We start from the raw sequence: 20,286 nt of genomic DNA on the forward strand, positions 1-20,286 counted from the left end.
CACCGTTCATGATGAAGCGGCCCCTGATACGCAAGATGGCGGGCAATATGCGGTCCAGAAGGAGTTAGCTCCAGAGGCCCACCTTGCGGCTCCAGCTCAGGCCCATGCGGCCCATGCAGGGGCTCCGATCCTTCCCTTGCCACAGATCCTGGAACCCACTAGTAAAGATATATATGCTGCAGTACAGCACTGCAGCTCCACATTGCTTACTTTAAATACTTCGGTTGGATCGCTACAGGAAAATATGTCATTTATCTGGCAAGATATGCAGAAAATAACAGAAAGAGTTACAGAAATTGAGGACCGTGTGGGTCGTTTGGAGGATCAAGTTCCACCGGTAAAGCATGACTTAGCCAAGGTCATACACAATATTACACTCCTGATAAATAAAACGGATAACCTATCGAATTGGTCCTGCCGCAGTAATCTCCGCCTAATAGTAATCCCAGAAAGGTCTGAGGAACAGTAAAGATTGGATCAGAAATACGGTCGCTAAGGACTCCCTATCTCCCTTTTTTGCTATTGAAAGAGCGCACAGGGTGCCATCTCGTCCACCGCCTCCAGGGGGGCCCTCCCAGGCCAGTCTTGATGAAGCTTCTCCATTTCCAGGACAGGGATATTATTCTCCGTAAGGCCCGGGATCATCCGGATCATTCTATTGATAGATACAAAATTTCAATTTTTCCATTCGGCAGAATTGCAACGGCGTATAGCCAGCTTCTTGGATGTGAAACGCAGCCTGCGGTCCCATGGAATACAATAGTCTATGCTTTACCCGTCTAAATTACGTGTGCAATTTCAGGGTAAAATCCATTTTTTTGATTCACCGGAGGAAGCCTCTCGCTGGACTGAACAATCGGCATGTCTTTCTGCTATGCCAGGGGATGCTTCGTCGGCGCAGTCCTGAAGATGCTCTTCTTCTGCAGCTATGATGGACATTTGCCTTCACAGTCAGGCGGATGAGTATTCTGCCTTCTATTTGCACTAACCTTACTTTTTCTTGTAGGATAATATCCGCTGTTCAAATGATTCTTTGCCCTTTCCTAATGTGGACTTATATACATGTTTTCTCAGGGGCGCTGCTTGCTGCTATGGTGGTCTTTTGATACCACACAGGACTAAACAGTCGCTTGTCATAATTTCTTATTATTGGCCGGGGCTGTCGTTTTGGAGTTCTGATGTTTTTTATGTCTACTTCTCATGTGGACTTGTTCTTGCTTTCTATGTTGTGGGTTGCAGGAAAGTTTTCTGTGCCTCACACTCTCCGTTGAGATTACTGAGAGTTTTCCTTTTTGTGTATATTATTCTTATGTTTTTCTGGGGATTTATGTAGGCAGAGAGAAAACGTTTCTTATCATGCTATTGTTAGGCGCTGGGCTCCTGCATAGCTGATTGCTTACTGTACTTCTTTTATACTTACCTTTGAGTGATGGCGGGTAAAACTTATATCATAGCGTGGAATGTTAGAGGCTTGCGCAGTCCAATCAAGCGTCAAGCGGTCTTTACGGCTGTTCAACATTATTAGCCAGACAATTTATGTCTTACTGAGACCCATTTGTCGCGTCAGCACCATAGACTTCTTGCTAAGCCTTGGATTTCACAAGCCTTTCATCTCACCTTTTCTTCATAAGCCAGGGGGGTTAGTATCCTAGTTCATAGAGCCATCCCATTTGTATGCCATTCTAGCAAATTAGACACGGAGGGGCGTTATGTTTGTCTACACTGCTCTGTCTTCAGGGTACAGTTCCTGTTGATAGCTGTCTATGTTCCATCTCCGTATTCCACTGTAGCAATCAAGGAGATTTTGAACTGGATTTCTCGCAACCCGCAGATCCCTATTATGTTGCTAGGAGATTTCAATAATTGTCTTGATCCTCCATTGGACAGATTTCCGTCGCCTCAGGCCTCGGTGCCTACCGGAGAGACCTCATTGGAGTCATTGGCAAGGCTATTGAGGGAGGTGGATTCATATGATCTTTGGAGGATTAGATTTCCTGTTTTTCAGCCTCCCACTCCTCCCTGTCCAGGATAGATTTGCCTATTGGGTCTCTGGGTGCCTCCTCTTATGTGTCGGTAGTGGAGTACTTACCCCGTAGCCTCTCTGACCACTCCCCCATTCATCTCAAAACTGAAGCTTTAAGAATCTGGGAGTCACCGAGGCATGACACTCTGGATCCAATTATTGGACGAGGAGGAACCACTGACCAGACTTATTGTGGAATTTTTTGATAATAATGTAGGGTCTGCATCCTTGAGTTCGGTTTGGGATGCCATGAAGGCGTATGCCCGGGGCCTCTTTATTCATAGGATCCTGAGGCGCAAAACTAAATCTAGAGCACTGACTGAGGCCATGCACCTGGAGGTACGGACGTGGGAACACAGGTTCATTAGTGCCCCATCCCCACATATGGAGGCCAAATGGAGAGAGGCGCAAGCTAGGCTTAATGAGTATTTACTACATATAGCTAACAATAAGCAGTATTTTCTTTAACAAAAATATTTTGAGGCGGGTGAGCGCACGGGTAGATTACTAGCGAGGGTGATTCATTCCCAAGAAGGCCCTAGAATTGCGACAATACGGACTCCTGGCGGAGATCTTTCCGCTGAGGATGCCCTTATACTAAATGTATTTCACGGCTATTATAGGGAGTTGTACTCCTCCTAGAATAGCAGTGAATAAGGAGTAATAATATTGCTTACTAGGCTATCCCCGGAATCCACTGATCTCTTGGATGAACCCCTGACACTAGAATTAGAGGTGGCATTGAGCTCCTCTCCTAATGAGAAGTCCCCAGGCTCAGACGGACTTCCGGCGGAATTCTTTAAGCGATATAAGGAGTGTCTTCTCCCTCACTTACTAAATACGTTTAATGAGGCCTTACAGGCTGGTATTTTGCCTGCATCTATGCGCGAAGCTATAGTGGTAGTGATTCCAAAGCCAAATAAGGATCTAACTCAACCCGAATCTTACAGGCCCATTTCTCTTTTACCAAACGATTTCAAACTACTAGCTAAAGTGCTAGCCAACAGGCTCAATAAGGTCATCTCTCCGCTAATACATAAAGATCAATCTGGGTTTATGCCAGATAGAAGTACAGCCATTAATCTTAGGCAGTTGTTTCTTAATATACAAAGACCGATACACACAGGGGGCTGTCGGGCCGTGGTGTCCTTGGACGCTGCCAAGGCCTTCGACAGTATAGAATGGTGTTACTTATGGGAAGTCCTGGCAGCTATGGGCTTTGGTAACGGTTTTATCTCCTGGGTACGGTTGTTGTATCACTCCCCAGTTGCGAGAATTAGGGCGAACGGGATGCTCTCTGGATATTTCCCTTTACACAGGGGTACTCCGCAGGGTTGTCCCTTGTCACCCTTGCTGTTCGCAATAGCCATTGAGCCTCTTGCCTGTTTGTTGCATACATCGTCGCGCTGGCAGGATTTCCAGGTGGGTCACCAGGAGGAGAGGGTCTCGCTATATGCGGATGACCTGTTACTATATGTGGGGGACCTGCAAAATTCCATAGATTCCATAATGCAGGAAATTGTTGGATTTGGGACTTATTCCGGACTCGCCATTAATTGGGATAAGTCCACAATCCTTCCATTGGATCCACTACCGGCTTCATTAGATATTGGTGGTTTACCTTTGCAGGTGACTGACAGGTTTAAATATCTAGGGGAGATGGTGACTCCATCCCCGACTGACTATATTAAGGTAAATCTAGAACCTATGATTGCTAAATTTGTCACTAAATCTAATACCTGGTGGAAATTGTCTCTTTCGGTTATTGGTCGCAGTAACCTGATAAAAATGGTATTTATGCCTCAGTTGTTGTATCTTCTCCACAACTCTCCAGTCTGGATCCCACAGCGTTTGTTCTTTAAAATTCAGGGGATTTTTAGATCCCTAATTTGGAAGAGAAAATAACCGAGGATAAGTATTGAAACGCTCCAAAAAAGTAAAGAGAGGGGTGGACTATCTCTGCCGAATCCGTGGTTTTACTTCATTGCCGCTCAGCTGCAACATTTTAAAGGGTGGCTTCAAACTGGTGAGTTGGACTCCTCGGCTGCCATTGTTTAATTTGTCATGAAACAGAAGGCTCCTATTGCCACAGTGGAATTGGGTTACTCCCGGTCGGTTCATGGAACACTTCCCACACTGTCTCCTGTGACCAAAGTATGGTCTAAATTAAAAAATCTGATATGTATTACTGGTTTCTGTGATGTTACCCCTCTATGGCGTAACCCTCAATTACCGGAGATATTTCGTTTAGAAGGTTTTTCTCCATGGGAGAAGAGGGGTCTATTGTTCTTGGGACAACTTCAATCGGGTGGAGTTTTTAAATCCTTTATCCAGTTGCAGGAAGAGTTCAACTTGCCCAATACAGCATTTTTTCAATTTTTACAATTGAGGCATGCGTTTCAGGCACAATTTCCCAGGGGAGTGCAGATAGCTGACTCTCCCTCTGTGATTAAGCACTTATTAAATGGTTCCTCCACTAAAGTCCTCATATTTTTGCTTTATAGATATATTATTGATTCTACCTCCTCTTCTACTACCATTAGGGCAAAGGCCCAGTGGGAGAAGGATCTTGGAGCGTTGTCCCAGGAACAATGGACAGATATTTTGGCCCTTACTCCCTCTTTGACTATTAGTGAATCCCAGCAATTGTCACAATTGTTCCTTATACACTGAGTATATAGGACCCCCCAATTTCTTTTCAGGATTGGTGTCCGCCCGAATTCAATGTGCCCTAGATGTGGGGAAGCTGAAGCGGCATTACTTCATATGATCTGGAGTTACCCGCGGCTGCGGCCCTATTGGGAGGAAATTAGAAGTATTATAGCGACTGCAACTCAGATACGTTTACCTGATGACCCTAGGATCTGTGTGCTGGGGCTAATAGATTTCCCGGGACAGGGGGATAGGAACTCCTTATGTATTCACAGACTACTGTTTCAGGCTAGGGTACTGATCGCTAAACATTGGATACGGGAAGTTCCGCCAACCAGGCAAGAGTTTATTAATAGGATGAATGTAACCCTAAGACTTGAAAGATGGGTATATGTTAAGCGAAATTGTCCAAATAAGTTTTTATCTCTTTGGCAAGGATGGGTTGAGTCTGCACAACTAGCTTCACAAGCGTTAGTTCAGGATTGCGTACGGGGACAACTGACCTTGTTATACTCCCTCCCCAGGCGTTCTACATAATTGCCATGTAGTGAATGATCGTCTGATCCACTATACTCAGATAGCGCTGTCTTGTTTCCCAGACGTAAGATTGTCCGTAATGTGCCGACATTGTTGTCTCTCTGCTCAAGTTCGGAAGGGGTGGATGGGAGGGTGTTATTGAGTAAAATGTTACAGCGTTTTAATCATTCTAATGCTGTATTGCTCATACAATTCTTGATTTCCCACATTTGACTATGGTGTCTGCATACACCACCATCTTTGCATCCTTTTGTACTTGTTTTCAACTGTACAAAAACTAAGAACTCCTTTTTGGTGTTCATGTGATAATCCTTTATTTCAATAAAAAGTAAACTGATTAAAAAAAAAATATGAAATAGCACATCCTGTAATACCCATACAAGCAGTTGCACTGTAGTCTTGTATTGCTTACTTTGATTATTGCCAAATAATGCTTATACCATGTAAGGTGCTTGAATACTTTCCTAAATTTCTGTTAATAGGTGGACAAAGAATTGTAACTCAACAGTTTCTTCATTTTTTATTTATTTATTCATTTATTCATTTATTGTTTTTTTTTGTTTTTTTTTCAGGAGTTGATTTTAAAATGAAGACCATAGATGTTGATGGCATCAAAGTACGGATACAGATCTGGTAAGTTAGAATTGTGGAGAATGTATTAATCTAGAGTTGTAGGGTAGAGCAGGGGTAACATTAAAGTGAACATCCAAATACAGTACATACATTGATCCTGAGTTACAGTTTGTATTATATTTCAAAACTGCATCTACAAACGTCAGAGCTCAAGTCTCCCAGCATCCCTTGTTGACTCAGTATCTTCACACAGCCTGCTCTGGCTTACTGTACATTCTGGGAATTACAGTGTTTAACCAGCGTATTGTAATCTGACAAAGGAAATGCAAACTTTCTCACTGCATTAAATGAGTTCACTGAGCTGACAGCAAGCTTGTTAACGTTTTCCACTGAAGGTCAGCAGCATTGTGAATGCAGGTTTGGACTATAGTACAGGCTGTGGTTTAGGAACAATATAAAATACATACTGTATGTAGTTATCTACTTAAAGGGAATCTGTCAGCTCCGAAACCCCCCAAACTAGCGGTGAATTGTTTAAGTGATGTCGAGTTCGGTTATGTAATTTTTATCTTCATACTCACTTGCATTCTAACGCTGTGCTCCAAGAAACCAGCAGGCAGGGACGGACTGGCCATAGACCTTACATGGAATATTCATTGTGGGCCAATGCCCAAAATGGCCACCAAAGGCCTTCTCACTGCCACTGGCCGGGGAACATACTATTGGGGCAACATAGGGGTCATGATCACAGAAAGTCAAGGAGCCTGCTAAAGGTAAGGCTGGTTTGCCGTGGCTGTATTTCACCTGCTGCTCAATATTTGAATCAGAAACAATTAGGGGAGCAGGACAGAACATGGCAGCTATTGATGGCCACCACAAAGGGACAGCTTTTGGGGAGGTATTTTGTGTGGTTCTGTGGAATGGTATTCTGTGTGGCACTATGGTATAGTTGTCCTTGCAAACTTCTATTGGCCCCATCTACTTGTCTTTCCCCACCTTCTGTCAATTAGGACCCATCTACAACATCGAGGCCAAGTTCCCAGTCCGCCCCTGCCCGCAGGAAAATGCATTGAGAGGACTCCTGGGCTCATACACATAATGGAGAGGACTCAAGGAGGAGTCCTCTCAATGTATTTTACTTTTGCATTGTCTGAGCACAGCATCAGAATGCAAGTGAGAATGAAGATAAAAATTACATAATTGGACTCTGCATCACTTACATTTTTCACCGCTTTCTCTAATTTGGGAAGTGTTTTGAAGCTGACAGATTCCCTTTCATTTTTAGGTAGATCAATTCTAAACATCATTAAAAATATAAAATGCATTCTAAGGAAAGATATTCTTCAGTGTAGGCCACAAGGGGCATATTTCCATGCAGAAAAAATTAGTTACATGCAGATTTTTAAGTAGATTGGGAAATCTGCAAAATAAATTGATATGCTCCAGATTTAAAATCTGCAGCTCCTGTCAAGTTTTGTGTGGATTCCGCTGTAGAAATTTTCCGCGGTGCTTGGATGAGCTTTTGAAAATAGGCATGCAATTCCACCATAAAAAAAAACAAAAAAAAAACTCTGGAGCATATCCGCTAAGTAAGGCCATACCCTTAAAGGGATTCTCCGAGACTCTACTACTGATGACCTATCTGATCGGTTGGGGTCTGACTCCAGGGACCCCTGCTGATCAGGTGTTTGAGAAGGCACTGGTGCTTACAGTAGTGCCATGGTCTTCTAGTTTATTTTCCTGGGCCATTTACTGTGTAAGTGTGGCCATTTAAAACTTGTACTTTGCTGTTTTATCATTGGGAAAATTCAGTCATCTACAAGTTTTAAAAACTTCCTCTTTGTGGTTGCATTTGGTTCCACATATTGTGCCTTTTAATGCAAGCCCATGATTCACATCAGTTAGGAATGAGATAAGGAGCACAGGGCCAGAATGAGAAGACCATATGGCTAACAGGGGAAAACAGGCTCAGACTGGCCCAAAGGGGAACAGATGGATTCCCTGGTGGGCCTCTGACAAAGATGGGCCCCCACAGCACAGCATATCAGCCGGCCTACATCCATATAAAAACTGGGTAGATTATTTATCAAACTATCTAGTTTATTATAGATGCATAAGGTGACTAAGATGACTTCTAGGTACAGAGGCAGGCCAACCAGTATCATCTTTCTGCTGGGCCAAAATTTCTCAAAGTTGTTGGACCCATAATCATCTTGAGTATCTTATTGCTGCCTGCCTCTGTGTGGGCAAGTAGTATTTGCATGTAGCTGTATAGTAGGCCCCCAGTATGAATTTTACTGGTGGGCCATAGGCACCCCAGTCCAACTCTGGGACAAAATATCTTATAAAAGAACAAAATATCTCTGGCAGGCTTGAGCAGTTTTCCCCTACATCAGATTACTGGATAGTCCCATGTGTAAAGATTACATTGTCCAGAATGCAAATGACCACAGCAAACTTTGTGGGGGTGTTAAGCCTGCAAGGAATTCTTGGAGGTTTCTGCTCTAAAGCTTGTAGAACTGAATGCAGCTCAGAGCTATAATACAGGCTGCAACGTAGGATCGGTATAAGATATGAACACAATGTAATTATTAAGTTACTATTTATTATGGATATGAATTATTTATGTAATCTTTGAATGGCTGTTCCAAAGTGGAGACTTTAATCTTGACTTGAAGTGTTGACAGGTTCCTTGGGCCTACCAGAAGAGATTATTGTTCAGGCCCAAACCTCATACAATCAATAAAGTCTAATAGGTATTGATACAAAGAAATAGACCATAGTGGCAATTTATTGTCTCCAAAAGCAGCTCCAAATGTTTTTATTTTCTCTTTAATTTTTGGGGCCACTATGGCATCAGAGCCTGGGCCCACCCGAGGATCGTCTAGTGGGCCAGTCTGACGCCAACACTGGATATTGGTTTTCTAAGCTCAGATGTAAGTTTTATTTGGATGCCTGTTAACCAGCAGCTTGATCAGCTGTATTTTCACTGGGGCCACTATGGTACCAGAGCCTGGGCCCACCGGAGGATCCTCTGGTGGGAAAGTCTGACACCGACACTGGATATTGGTTTTCTAAGCTCAGAGGTAACTTTTATTTGGACGGCTGTTAACCAGCAGCTTGATCAGCTGTATTTTCTGTATTTTCACTGGACATTGCCGTCCTGATTATAAATGAGTCTGCTGAATGCAGCCTGGTGGGTACGCGCTGTGTGGTAAATAATAATAGAGGAAAGCAATTCAATTCTTATTTGTGCTGAAGTACTTGTCTAGACAAAGAATTGGGCTGGAAAAAAAAAGAATCAATCTTCATGCTTATCCATAGAATGAGTCAAGACATCCCGCACATAAAGCCCCATGGCTTAGTGTCAATTTGTCTAAATCATCACAATGTGATCAAGCGTCTTCGCAGGACATAGCAGAACTGACATAATTATGACCATGTCACACGCTTTGGTAGAAATGATTTGATACCTATAATATTTGAGCTATTAACCACGGAAAATTTTGTTTTCATAGGGACACGGCTGGTCAAGAGAGATACCAGACAATAACGAAACAGTACTATAGAAGAGCACAGGTAATGGCTGTCTGCATATCTCATACTCTTAGACTTTCTTTTAAAGGTATTTGTGATGATATATGGCTGCCTTTGTGCCCTGTATATGTATATTCTGGTCCAACTAGTACTGGCATGAACATGGTTTAAACATGGCTGCCAGGTCCATTCTTTATTATCTTTAGGCACAAACCTAACTAGAAATGACCTCATATAGTCATGTTTATGCCCAGTTGTTGGCTAGTGCAAGTTTATCCAGACATAACTTGGCAACTTGGACATTTTCGGTCCAAGACCATTCGTCTAGGAGTATCTGATGCTTGATCTTGATTCTGTGTAAAGTAGATGGTCATCATCTAATATGCAACAGCACCTTAAAGGGGTATTCCCATGACAGACAATGGGGGCATATCGCTAGGATATGCTCCCATTGTCTGATAGGTGCGGGTCCCACCTCTGGGACCTGCTCCTTCGCCGAGAACAGAGCGGGGAGAGTGGTGGCCAGAGGAACATGGGTTCCCCGGGGTATGGTCACCGCCAAACGCTCTCCCCATACAATAAAATAACGCTCTCCTTTTGCACAATAAAATACTTTTAAAAAAAAATGAAAAAGAAAATGCTTTTCCATTGCCTCATTCCAAGACCCATAACTTTTTTTTCTTTTTTCTTTCTACTGAGCTGTGTGAGGGTTTGATTTTTGCAGGACGATGCCTGAGAGAGGAAGCCCCTTAACTCTAAACCACTTAGATGCCGCGGTCACTTAAACGGCCCAGATCGGAGCTTCTGCTGATCCAGGCCTTTAGAGCAGGAGCTGGGCTCATGAGACAGCTGGGCTCCTGCTCTCCGCTAAATGAGAAATCTGTGCAGCTCTTGTGGCGGCCTATCCTAAGGCCCATTAGTGACTGCTGTAAAAAGGTGTATTCCCAGTCACTAACGATTTAAAACAACAAATCCTGTGGTTTTGAAAAAAAATGCATGTATGTACCTTTTAGTGAATGAGGAAAATAAACAAAGCTAAAAGGTACAATATACCTTTATGTAGCGGTACCTGAAGAAGGTGCAGTGAAAACTGCCACAGGCACATCCATTTTGAACAACTGTCCTAATAATGGGCTCTGCTACCTATCATTTCAGGTTAATTTTCAGAATAAGCTGTTGAGTGTGTACACAAGGAATACCATTATATCTAACCATTATATGACTTGAATCCTACATTTATCACCAGTTTCCTTCAATGAAGGCTCCATTGCTAAATCGACTCCAGGCTGGGTAGAGGTTAGTTTCTATAATGGGGGTCCTGGGTCCCTGCTTCTCCTCAGACTGCAGTGAGGAGTAATTTTACATGACGTGGTGGTTGAATATGCGAGATAACTAAATTACATAAATATCCAAACACTACAGTCATTACCTATCATGTGAATAAAGATCTAGATGCACGTAAGAAGCAGAATAATAAATCTACATATATAAATAAGATGGTCTTTTATGCCACTTTTTGTGTGATATTGCCATAATGAAAAAAAATTGTTTGAAAGAGCTGATTATATCACAAAAACAAACTAAACAACTAAATTTGGATGATGGCTGTTGGCAATAGGTATCTGACTAAATTACAAGACTGTAAATTGTGTAAATGTAAAGTTAAAGTATAGTAACAAGAGAAGTACATATTTATTTTCATTAAAGTGGTGATCTGGGAGAAAACCCCCCCAGAAAAGAAGCATTACTTACCTCCACAACTTCCCGGGTGCAGCTGTTCCAATTCTGCTCCAGTCCCTGCTGCTCTGCACTTCCTGTCCTGGCTTGTCATGCCGTAAATGCTAGGAAAGACCTGATCAACTACTTGCTGGCTGAGGCAGGTCAAAACAAAAAGACTAACAATTGGCTGAATGGGCCTTTCATGGTGTTTCCAGTTTACCGAGCACGAATATGAACTACAGAGCAGCAGGGACGTGAGCAGTGTTAGAACAGCGGCGGTGGGGGATTAGTGGAGGTGAGTAAAGCTTCTTTGTTTTTAAATTCTTTTGCCCCCTTGTTTTTAAATTCTCTCCAAAAAAACGCTTTGAAGTGAGAAGAAAACTCAAAGTATTTACATGATTCAGAACTCAAGCGATGCTGCAATAATGGAATGAGACAAACAGAGGTGAAAAAAACTGCTGCGCATACCTATGCATTATGAAAAGGAGACAGTTGAGTGATCAGGGAGGATATTGGGAAATCAGCTGTAAAACAATAAAACAAAGGAACAGGAACACTAGTTTATCACGCACCATTTGCAGCTGTACAAATTTATCATGAATGTTATTATTTCACACCGATAGCTAAGCATCATCTGGATTAAAATTGTCTGAATCCTGTAAGCTCAGAACATAGACTTTAAGCCCCGTCCCATCTATTAACCATACTACTATTCACACTAATTGTGACAATAGTCAAATCACTAATATACAGTATTTGACTGGGCTCCAAATTGCACTTTATTTATCGCATAAATACAACATAAGAAAGCACAGAAGGAATACAAGAGAAAATGATCCATCATTACTAATGTAAAAAATTGCCCATTAAAACTAAGCATTTTTTGTAAAATGCACATGGTGGGTCTCCTGGTTCTCACATTGGTCATTTTGATCTCTTTATTCTTTGCTATATCTGTTACAAGTAAGGCTGGGTTCACATCACTGTTCCATTTTCTGTTCTTCTGATCCGTCAGAACAAAAAAAAACAAACAACAGGGTCCTGTAAAAAATGGATCCTGTGCATATGTTATGCATATTTTGCATCCGTTTTAGCCATTTCCACGTGAGATCAGTTTTTTGTAGATGGAAAAAGAAAGTACTGCATTCAGGACTTTTTTTCCATTTAAAAAAACGGATCTCAGACGGAAATGGCTAAAACAGTTGCAAAATATGCATAACGTATGCACAGGATCAATTTTTTTACAGGATCCTGCTTTTTTTCTGTTCTTAAATAAAATGGTCATGTGAACACATCCTAAACCTTAGGTGCGACTGCTATATGCTGTAAAATGAGAGAAAGTGAATGACACATAAGAGACAGACAACCCCTCTCTAGAACAGTGCCCCTCTTCCCTTCTCATCTCGCCTGAATACTATGGGCAGTGATGGTGGGAACTACGGAAACAGTTGAGAGAACTGTGTTCTGCTATTTCCATACAAGTAAATTGGAGATATGGGAACAATAAAACACAGTAAGTTGCAGAAACCGAGTAGCTCTCTGTGCTGGGAAGAAGGGGCTTGCATTCTGAGACAGAAATACCCCTTTAAAAGAGTTCTCTAGGATTTTGAGCCTGATGGCCTATCTTCAGGATAAGCATTCAATATCCGACCCTGCACATTTTTTTTAAATCAGCTATTTCAGGGTAACTTTGGTGCTGGAACTACCCAGCTTCATCCGTTGTGTAGTGGATGTAGCTGGTTCCTGCAGCATTCACTTCTATGAGAGCAGTGCTTCAGTAACTGCCTCCATACAATACACAACAGACGGAGCTGTGTAGTTCCAGTGCCAAACAGGTGATTGGAAGGGGGCGCCGGGTGTTGGACCCCTGCTGATATGATATTGATGGATATCAATAGTAAAATCCTGCACAATCCCTTTTAGGGAACAGAAGACAGGCAGGCCTGCTCAAGTCTCTTGAAACCTCACCATGCATGGTCTTTCTGTATGAACAGTTTCAGGAATATTTCTAACATTTTTTAATGCACATTTAGCCATTTATCTGTATAGAGCACAAAGTTACAAAAAAAAGAGGTTAAAACGATGAGCTAAAAATGAGCACTATAATTATTGTTGATTTGGTTACTGGTGCATATGCTGCACATACCAGTGTAAATCTTATTTTATCCACTTGCTGGATATCCTGAAATTGCTTGTTCATGAGTCCTGTCTTCACAATTACAAATGCTATCCTTTGCAATGACTAGTTTGATCGTGGCCGTCCCTATGCTTCATTTATCGTCAGTAATGGAATAGGACATGGCATGCATAAATACAATGGGGAAGATTTACTAATCCTGCTTAAAATATATACAGATATGCACTTTTATCACAATGGCTTAGGATGGATGATAAATTTGGTTCTTGACTAGACACTTTTGGTTTGCTTAATTTGCAAAATAATTTTGCTGCAAAATTCTGGCACAAAATGTTGCATCTTAGGCCACCACTTTCTATGCTAAGTCACACACCTTGACGAGCTAGGTGCAGTGGATTTTTCTAAAACTAAATGTGCCTGATGTTAACACATTTTACATCAAGGTATAGAAACAATCTCATTAGTAAATATAGGCCGATGAGTTTCTCAATCCCCTCTGGTTTAAGCTCTAATGCCCAATGTTGCAGAATTATTAGCATTATGGTCTAGGCCCCTGTGGTAATGCTGGAATCTGTGGCATCGACGCATCAGGATTATTAACAGGTACATACACAAGGTGTATTTAGTTAGGGAGAAGCCTTGTTTATTTTTATGTATGATCTGCACAGTTGTACAATAAATGCATTTAATATGGATTACGGTGACATACAACATCACTGGTCAAATAGGATAACTGGTCAATATTCCCAGTGCTTTGACATCATTGAACTTGTCCTAATAATACGCATGTGTCCTGCCTTAAAGGGAACCTGTCACCAGGATAATCGCTATTGAAGCAAAGCAAATGCCTAATAGCACTTAGCACCTTATTTCCAGATGTGCCTTTTTTTCAGCAATAAGTTTTTTCTTCCTTCTGAAAATCCATTTTATTTGGTATGCAAATGAGCCACGTAAGGTGCCCAGAGCGGCGTTATTCTTGCAGGAAGGAGCCCAGGCACGCTTCCTGCTAGTGCCCAAGCCCGCCTCCTCTCCACTCTCACATGACGCCCCCGCCACAATGTGTCTATCCACCCCCCTACATCACATTGAAGCAATACGTCCCCCCCTTTTCCCTGCTGCATCACGTCTAAATCTTGTGCGCAGCAGTGCCGAACACTGCCTGTCCCACTAAGAACATCAGCCTTAACTCTACTACTGGGCATGTGCTGAGCCCAGTGATGTAAGTGACGCGCTTCTTTTCCTTCCTTTCCAGCATAGGCTAAATACATCATTGGGCTCAGCGCATGCCTAGTTGTAGAGTTAAGGCTGATGACCTCAGTGGGACAGGATGTGCGCAGGCAGTGTTCAGCACTTCTATGCTCAAGATTCAGATGCGTCGCAGCAGGGTAAAAAGGGGGGGGGAGGTATGGCTTCAATGAGATGCTGGAGGGTGTTGGGTGGACACATTGTGGCAGGGGGTGTCATGTGAGAGCGGAGAGGAGGCAGATTTGGGCTCCTTTTGCTAGAATAACACCCCTCTGGGCACCTTACGTGGCTCATTTGCCTACCAAATAAACTGGTAGAGAAAGAACAACTATTGCTGAAACAAAGGCACATCTGGAAATAAGGTGTTAAGTGCTATTAGGCAATTGCTTTACTTCAATAGCGATTATCCTGATGACAAATTCTCTTCATACCCAGATCCAGGGTATGCCTGACACCAACAGTGTCTGATGGACTCCATGGACTAATCACCGTGCAACAATGATTTTGCTATTGAGAGAAAAACATGTGAATTATACTAAAATGAGCGCGCTGATTCCAAATATGAACTCGGAATTTGCCTGGCACGTCTAGATTTTAAGTACATGTATATAAGGCAAACCGGACAGAGTTTGATAAAGTGATCTGTTATAGTGCTATCAGTTTTGAAATTTAAGATGGATAAACGCAATTGTGTTAACGATCCAGATAATTTCTGCTACATATGTGGCAAACACATTACTTATGATCAGCGCAAGAATCTGACAAAGCGAGTGTGCCTTGCAGCTTGGGATGCATTTGTGCTAGTAGTGCAGAACTTACTTGGGAACAGATGAGCTGCAAACTATGCTGAATTAGTAGTCAACATGCTTACAGCATATGAACAACTTGGCTGCCGAATATCATTGAAAGTGCATTTCTCACATTCCCATCTTGACTTTTTCCCACCCAATTTGGGACACGTAAGTGACAAACATGGAGAGCAGTTCCATAAAGATATTTCTACAATGGAGAACAGGTATCAAGGCAGCTGGAATCCCAACATGATGGGGGACCACTGCTGGTTTTTGCAACGGGAAAATATGACTGTTCACAAACGCAAAAGAAGATGCCTGAAGCACTTTTAACAGTACTGGGCCTTGCTCAAGTAAGACTTTTAAACTGAAAACGAGACTTTTTGAAATTCTGTTATTTCATTATATTTTCATACACTGTAGATCAAACTTTGTTGTAGATCAGATAATTGTTGGAGTAAATCTCTTTCTGTTCAAAATTATTCAATGCTTTCCAAGTGCTTAATTCATTTAGGCATACTTACGCATAGCAAAATTTTGTGACCTGTTACAACAATTCTGACTTCGGATTTGTAATCCGCACACTCGATTTAGTATAGGACAAATGGTTTTTGCCCAGTAGCAGATGAAATTTTTTTTTGTTGCGTGGTGAATGGGTCCATCGAGGTTTCGTTGTAGTCTCTGATTCAGTCAGAGAAAGTTTCCCTACATGCAGCGGTGTTTCGTTCAGTTTTTTGCTGGAATCTGCAACGAAGTTCCAAAAATTGAAAATCGCTGTGTCAGGAGGAGGGTGATATCCAGGAATTTCTATTGTATTTTTGCTAGGGAAAGAAACAAGATAGATGCTCTAGTTCTACATGCAAAAGGATCACAATCCTCAAGCTCTCTTTAGGGAAAATTCTGCAGAATGGCTTCTTGGCCACTATTTGTATGATCTGTATGTTTGTAATATTATTAATATATTTTGCGTTTTTTCTTTTAAGGGTATATTTCTAGTATATGACATAACAAGCGAGCGTTCCTACCAGCATATAATGAAGTGGGCAAGCGATGTGGATGAGGTACGTTTATTTTAAGTCTGTCGGTGATGACATTTCAAAATGTAATTCAACGATCAATATTAATACTTTCTGTAACCTTCTGACTTGGCTGAAATTCTTATTCCTTGTATTTATACTCATCCCTCCCATTACTGACTTCAGTTAGGGCTTGTTTGTTGTTGGTGGACAAGATAAGGAGAATTTGAATTTGTACCAGAGACAGATCAGTGGTGTAAGGCGAGCTCTCTCCTGGGAATCTGGGCCTGAGCAATGAGCCTCAGAAGTCCCGTATACTACAGCTGGGAGCACCGCAAATGTGCCAAAAACAATGGAGGACAGCACATGCATGGGATATCAGTGTCACGAATAATGGGGAGGGACACCAGAAAGACAACAGAAGGGAGAAGACAAAGAACTAGGCCTCAAGACTAGGGAGAGGGGAAAGGTCACCTCCTAGGAGACCCCTAGATCTGGCCCTGACTCCTGTCAGTATGTATAGATCCTGAAGGTGGGAAAATACATACGCCAACATAAACCCTAGAAGCCCTGAGATTCCCTAGAGGAAGTGAAAGGGAATGAAACTACTGGTTACTTCCCAGGTGAACGAACCAGCATCTCCCTGAGGCCTAATAACAACAAGCACAAAGAAAACAACCAAATACAATGAGCAGTATAAATAATCTTATAGAAAATAGATGAGCAGGAACACAGGTAAGGTCCACACACCAACTCTTCCAAATCCAAGCAGAGAATATCAACCGCATGGTATGAAGTGTGAAACCAAACTAAATAGGGAAGCAGTAATGACCGCAGCTGCACCTGACAAGAGGTGTGGTCATTACCAAAAACAACACTGAGAATCAAGAGGCTGTCAGTTAACCTCACGTGCAGTCAGTCTCTCCGATCTTTTAACCTCTGCCACAGAAGGCACCGTGACAATTAGGCACGTCATGCCAGAAGAAAAAAAAAATAGCTGTCCATCAAGAGTTAAGGAGGCAGGAAAGTGGGACGGCAAGTTTGACTTGAAGCAAAAAGGCTGCTGGCCCCTTGACTTCCACCTGCCTCACTTACATATGCCGAGCTGAGGAAATAAAGTTTATTTTCAGCGTACTTGGCCAACAGATGACAGAACAAAATACAGCATTGGAGACCAGATGATTTGAGCTTTAAAGGGATTCTGTCACCAGAATTAACCCTATTAAACTAGCTGACATTAGCGATGTGCTAATGTCAGCTGAACCTAACTAGTCTATTCCTACTTTTATCCATGCCCCGTTACTCCAGAAATATAACTTTTATAATTAGCTAATTATGCTAATTAGGGGGGGGGGGGCATTGCCCCTGTTCCTAGAGGCTCCGTTCTCTCACCTCTGGTACTCCCTGCTACACTAGATTGACAGGGCCAGGCAGCATTGGTCTCCTACTGCCAGCCCTGTCTGCCGTGTAAATCTTGCGCCTGCGCAGTCCCGTTCAGTATTTGGAGCAGGTGCAGTGAGTGAAGGGTGCTCACAAGCTTCCGGCTTCCTCACTGTGCGCCGAATACTGAACGGCGCGAGATTTTCCCAACGCACAGAGCCGGCAGTTAGAGGTGAAGGCTGCCTGGCCCTGTCAATCTAGTGATGGAGACAAAGTACTTATGCGTATCCGTATCCATATGCAAATAAGCAGTTAAGTGCACTGAGGGCGGGTCCAAACCACACTGTGCACCCTTGCTCCTTCTGCCTCCATTTGCCAGTCCCTCCCTTTCCTTCTTGATTGATAGGGCCAGGTTCCTGCATAGTCATCATTCCTGGCCCTGTCAATCAAAAAGAAGAGGTACTGTAGAAGCTAGAAGAGGAAGCAAGGGTGCACAGAGTGTCTCCTGCCTGACCTTGGTGCACTAATTTGAATATGGATAAAATGTAATTTTTTTTTCTTCAGAATGAAGCAATGGATTGCTAACTAATGTATATTTTGAATTCATTGAATTGAATGCATTGATAGAAGTGCTCTAGCTTCAGATGTACCAGGTACTGACATTAACAAAATGTTCTGGTGACGCTTGCAGCTACTAAATGTGCCCCAATATCTCTGCTTGAGGTCATCCGTTAATGTGAAGAGATTTCCTCAGAAAAGCTAAGAGTTTTACAATCTTCCTCAGCAGATGGTACAGTGTTAATGCATCGCCATGTGGAGGTGGATAGACGTCAGATAGCCATTGAAGAACAGCATGCTGTCATTAAAAGATACGCTTACACCTCCTACACATAGATCTCATGCATGGCAGGTTATATTATATGGCATATAAAGCGAATAAAAAGACTTGTCTAGCAGTTATCTGCTTTAACATGATAACACTGTGAATGATAACACATGCTTGCTTGATATTTGGGATTTAGAATCAATTCAATGTGAGCATAGGAATTGTTCAGCCACTGGAATCCATGGTGCCATTACCACTTCAAGTGTTTTTGGGTTATAGTTAGACTCAACTAAGAGTGTACCAAGAGTTTTAAAATATCCCCGTTCCCTATACTGCCATGAGATATTTTACATGTTACATGTGAAAGCTAATAAAATGCACTTTTCTTTCAGTATGCACCCGATGGCGTCCAGAAGATATTGATTGGAAACAAAGCTGATGAAGAACAAAAAAGGCAGGTTGGGAAGCATCAAGGGATGAAGGTAAGTCCTGCTTAAAATATAGCTGAAATGCGTCAGCCACTGGAAATGCAAGAAAGGGTTGTAATGACTTGTATGAAAATAATGGATGATGACTCCATGCCGCACATTGACTTTTATAATTGCACTTCCCGCACATAAAGGGCAGACATACCGATGTGTCCTGACACCCTTCACTACAAGAACATGGCCCTGCTTTACATCCTACATATTTCAACTACAACTATGGTGCACGTGGTAGACAGAGAGACACCCGAAGGGTTCTGCTTGACCAAGCCAAACAGACATACTGGGGCAAATTTACTAATGAAAATGCGCCCGTTTTTTGGCCTAATTTGAGCCAAAAAACTGGTGTGCATACCAACTTTGCATTTTCCAACTGTGTGGTCTCGCTGGAAAGGGGAAAAATGCACCAACATTTTGAAGCATTTTTGGAGTAAAACTACACCAAATTATAAGTGGTATAAACTTAGACTACACTAGTTTTGTTGGCTCATGGACAAATTTTTTGGCGCACGGACAAAATACCAGCATACAGTAAATCTGATGCAGAATTGACAATACTCCAAATTTACCATATTTTTCAACCTATAAGACGTACCGGCCCATAAGACGCACATAGGTTTTAGAGGAGGACAATAAGAAAAAAAATATTTTTCATTAGACCTCAGGTCAGACCACCAGTCAGACCCCCAATGTTAATCAGACCTCAGATGACAGCCTCAATCAGACCCCCAATGTTAATAAGACCCCAATAAAACCTCAGATTAGACTCACAATCAGACAACTCAGACCCCAATTTGAATGACCCATAATCAGACCTCAGATAAGAGCCCCATGCCTCTCATCAGCCCCCATTGCCATATTTCATCCCCCATTGCCATATTTTAGCTCTTATACCAGCCCCCATGGCCATATTTAAGCCCCTATATCAGCCTCCATTGCCATGTTTGCCATATTTCAGCCATTATATCAGCCTCCATTGCCATGTTTTCCCATATTTCAGCCCCCATGCCTCTCTTCAGTCACAGAACACAAAACAAAAAAAACACTTACCTCTCCTGCTCCCAGACGCCGCCGCTCCTCACCGCCCGCGATCTTCTTCCTCCTGCTGTCGGCTGTGCTGTGAACTGATGCACACAGCGTGAGGTCACAGAGCGCCCTCACGCTGTGCGCAGCCTTCACAGCCGACAGCCGAGGACCAGAAAGCGGTGAGTACAGAGCCTTCACAGCTTTCTGGTCCTCCGGTACTAATGAGCTCTTCCAATGGAAGCGCATATTAGTATTCTCCCCATAAAACACGTCTTATGGGGCGAAAAATACAGTACATAGGTCCATGCGCCTGAATAGTAAATTTGTCTAACATCTCAC

The 20,286-nt window shown here is 42.5% G+C and overlaps 1 protein-coding gene across 1 annotated transcript in view; it reads left to right on the forward strand.

Annotated features, from left to right (window-relative positions):
* RAB15 (RAB15, member RAS oncogene family) overlaps positions 1–20,286 on the forward strand; it is a 58,973-nt gene that overhangs the window by 18,700 nt on the left and 19,987 nt on the right. Inside the window, exons 2-5 of the mRNA XM_040411708.1 lie at positions 5,785–5,845; positions 9,304–9,364; positions 16,198–16,275; positions 18,829–18,918. Of these exons, the coding sequence (XP_040267642.1) occupies positions 5,785–5,845; positions 9,304–9,364; positions 16,198–16,275; positions 18,829–18,918 (290 nt within the window). The remainder of the gene's footprint in view (positions 1–5,784; positions 5,846–9,303; positions 9,365–16,197; positions 16,276–18,828; positions 18,919–20,286) is intronic.

This window comes from Bufo bufo, chromosome 11 (assembly GCF_905171765.1).
Source record: "Bufo bufo chromosome 11, aBufBuf1.1, whole genome shotgun sequence".
Classification (NCBI taxonomy): Eukaryota; Metazoa; Chordata; class Amphibia; order Anura; family Bufonidae; genus Bufo; species Bufo bufo.